This window comes from Elephantulus edwardii, unplaced genomic scaffold (assembly GCF_000299155.1).
Source record: "Elephantulus edwardii isolate Elephantulus edwardi_28Jun2011 unplaced genomic scaffold, EleEdw1.0 scaffold00389, whole genome shotgun sequence".
Lineage (NCBI taxonomy): Eukaryota > Metazoa > Chordata > Mammalia > Macroscelidea > Macroscelididae > Elephantulus > Elephantulus edwardii.
This window is the reverse complement of record NW_006400139.1, coordinates 197,916-201,749: the sequence shown is the minus strand read 5'-3', so window position 1 is coordinate 201,749 and position 3,834 is coordinate 197,916. Positions and strand designations below refer to the sequence as shown.

Sequence of the window (3,834 nt, the reverse complement as noted above, 5' to 3'; positions counted from 1 at the left end):
ATGCACTTCCAAATCTCTTTTACCTCTCCTGAAAATCTCACCCGGGTATCTGAGTTCATTCTCATAGGAGTCTCAAGTCAGCCAGAACTCCAGGTCCCCCTTTTCTTTGTCTTCCTACTGATCTATGCATTGACTGTGGCTGGGAACGTGGTCATCATCACCCTCACCAGTGTAGACTCTCGACTTCAAACCCCCATGTACTTTTTCCTCCGACACTTGGCTATCATCAATCTTAGCAATTCTACTGTCATTGCCCCTAAAATGCTGGTCAACTTCTTGGTTAAGAAGAAAACTATCTCATACTACTCCTGTGCAACTCAACTTGGTGGATTTTTAGTTTTCATTGTGGCAGAGATTTTCATGTTGGCCGCAATGGCCTACGACCGCTATGTGGCCATTTGCAATCCCTTGCTCTACATGGTGGTAGTATCTCGACAGACCTGCCTAACGCTAGTGTCCCTGGCATACATCTATGGCTTTTTTACAGCTATTTTGGTTCCATCTTGTGCATTCTCTATGTTTTATTGTTCTTCCAATGTTATCAATCATTTTTACTGTGACATTGTTCCCCTGTTAGCCTTGTCCTGCACTGACACTTACTTCCCAGAGACTGTAGTCTTTACTTCTGCAGCTACAAATTTGGCGATCTCGATGTTTGTAGTTCTCATATCCTATTTCAACATTATTCTGTCTATTCTCAGGATACGCTCAGCAGAAGGAAGGAAAAAGGCCTTTTCTACCTGTGCTTCACACATGATGGTGGTCACAGTGTTCTATGGGACACTATTATTCATGTATTTGCAGCCTAAAACTGACCATTCGTTAGATACTGATAAAATGGCTTCAGTATTTTATACACTAGTAATTCCTATGCTGAATCCTATGATATACAGCTTGAGGAACAAAGATGTGATAGCTGCTTTCAAGAGACTTCTGTCAAACTCATGCTATTTTAAAGCAAAGTAAATTTATGCTATAACACCAAATGATAAGATGGTTAATGTAGGTTGTTAGTTCTTCATGTAACAAGCATTTTCATGTAAGACAAATAATAAAGCATGTAGTCATTGTCCTCTGATTTCTTTACATATATATAGTAATATATATATATATATATATATATATATATATATATAGTATTTCATCCATATTTTAGCATGTATTTGAAATTGGCTTCTTGCTAATTTTAAGACATCTTATACTAATCCATTTAATGTTTGATTGACATTTGGATAAATAAAAATTTTTGCAATTAGAAATAATACTTCCAAGAATTTTTGAGTAGTAATCTCATGCAAATAGATAGTATTCAAGCTGGATTCAGTAGAGGTCATGGTTTGAGTGATACCATTACGGAGCTCAGATGTTCTTGGCTGAAAGCAGAAAAATATAAGAGGATGTTTGCATTTTATTGATTACGCAAAGACATCTGATTGTGGATTGTGTGTGTTTCAAATCAAATTGTAGATAACACACGTCTCAGATCACTTTATTGTGCTTAGATATTTTGCTTTATTCTACATAGATGAAGAAGCAGTTATCTAAAAGAACATGAGAACACTATATCATTTACAGTCAGAAAAGATGTATAAAGGTTATTCACAGCTACTTTAATCTGTTGCTGAGGAAATAATGTAGCTCAACATTAAGGAAACAAAGAAAACCATTGAGCCAGTTGGCAGTATCATGATGGATAGTGAAGAGATTGAGATTGTTAACAGTTTGCTTGACTCTTGGTACCAGCAGCCAGGAAATGAAAAGATGAATTGCATTGGGAAGTCTGCTGTCAGAGACCTTTCCAAACTACTGAACAGCAACAGTGTCAGTCTGGAGACTAAAGTGTGCCTGATTACTTGCTATGCATCAGAGAAACCTGGATAATGACTAGGATGATAGAAGAAGAATTGATGCCTTTGAGCTGCTGTGTATTGCATATGCCATAGACTGCTAGGAGAACAAACAGGTTCATTCTAGAGAGGGTGGAACCAGGCTGCTCCTTGGAAGCAAGGATCCTGAAGCTTCATACTTAGGAGTATTACAAGGAGGGACCTGTCCTTGGGAGGGTGCAAGGACAGCACAAAAGAAGAAGACCCTCGATGAGATGGATTGATTCAATGTCTGAGGTAAAGAGGGTAGATTGGCACAGAATAGAGGTAGGTTTAGGGCTGTTGTCTATAGGGTCACTGTGAGTTGCAGGTGACCCGAGGGCACATAACAACAACAGACTATAAGAAGAATGTAGCTCAGGATTGTAGACAGACTCTGAACAACCTGTACTATTCTGATGACACAACTTTGCTTTCAGAAAGTAAAAAATAAACAAACAAAAACACCTTGAAGCATTTAGTGCTACAGAAAATCAACAACACTAATGTCACTATGGATTACCTATCAGCATCAAGTAAACAAAACCTTCACTGCTGGACCAAGAGGAAACATCATGGTGGTGTTGCTGATAGGTGCCGTTGAGTCAAGGATGAACCATAGTGACTCTACCTACAATAGCTTTGAACTCTGTCTATCCTGTGCCATCCTCACAATTACTGACACACTTGAGGCCATTACAGCACTCACTATGCCAATCCTCCTGGTTGAGGATCTTCTTTCCTTTCACCCACCCTCAACCTATCCAAGTATGATGTCCCTCTGCACGGAATAGCCTTTTCTCTAGCAACATACCCAAAGAATGTGAGGCAGAGCTTTGACATCTTTGCCTTCATCATGACAGATGAAAAGACTGAAGTGGTCAATGATTTCATTTTACTTTAATCCACAATTAATATTCATAGTCCAAGAGTCAAGAAATCAAAAGAGCTTTTGCATTGGGGATATATGCTATCTAGGACCTTTCCAAAATTCTGAAGAGCAAGAATATCAAGTTTAAGTTAAGTTACTGCTATTTTCAATTGCTTTGTATGCATCTGAAATTTGGACAGTAAGTAAAGACAACAAAGAAGAATTTATACCTTCGAATTGTAGCATTGATGAAGAATATTGAAAACACGGTGGTATGAATACACAGAGATATTGAAACTTCATCTCAGTTTAGTTATATTACCAGGAGAAACAAATCCTTGGAGACAGGAATGCTAGGAAAGGTAGAAGGTCAGGGAAAGAGAGGAAAACCCTCAAGGAGATGAATTGGCATAATGCTTACAACAATGGGCTTGAGTATAACTGAAATCAAGGGTCAGATCTGTTGTTAAGAGGACTGATATGTGTCTTTTTTAATCCAATAACTGCTTCGTGAGAGGAAGGTGGACAATCTATTCCTGAAAATCCACTGACGGGTCAGCTCTGAGTCAGTTTCTACTCAATGGCATAAAACAACAACGAGTCACAGTCAATTTGATGACACCTAACAATAGCAACAACGTATTATTATATGTATTTTCCTTGATTTTTACATTTTATGCTAAATATATTTAAAATCATCAAGATTATCCCATCTTTGTTGTTGTTGTTGATTGCCTTCGAGTCGAGCATGACTCATAGTGACCCTACAAACAAAAGGCCTGAAGCCCCTCTGCAACTATTCACATTTATCAGTTTATAGAGTTTCCGGCATGTCATTTAGGAAGTGGATGCCATCTTACATACAATTTCCTGGTCTTGTAATTTGGTTTTATGAAAGTCATGTATGTGGCCAAATACTTGTATCGTGATTTTAAATTGAGTTTTCCTGTAAGCTAATGATTTGGCGCATTATTTGTTAGTCATTTAGATCTCTTCTTTAGTAAATTATTCAATAACTTTACTAATTTTCAAATTGTTTTGATTCTCTTTTTACAGTTGACAAGTATTCTCTCTCTCTCTCTCTCTATATATATATAT

The 3,834-nt window shown here is 37.6% G+C and overlaps 1 protein-coding gene across 1 annotated transcript; it reads left to right on the top strand.

Moving 5' to 3' along the window:
* On the top strand, nt 1–966 carry LOC102867146 (olfactory receptor 8J3-like). Its single transcript, XM_006902282.1, has one exon. It carries the CDS (start codon nt 1–3, stop codon nt 964–966), a length of 966 nt encoding a protein of 321 aa, XP_006902344.1.
* The last annotated feature ends 2,868 nt before the right edge of the window (nt 967–3,834 follow it).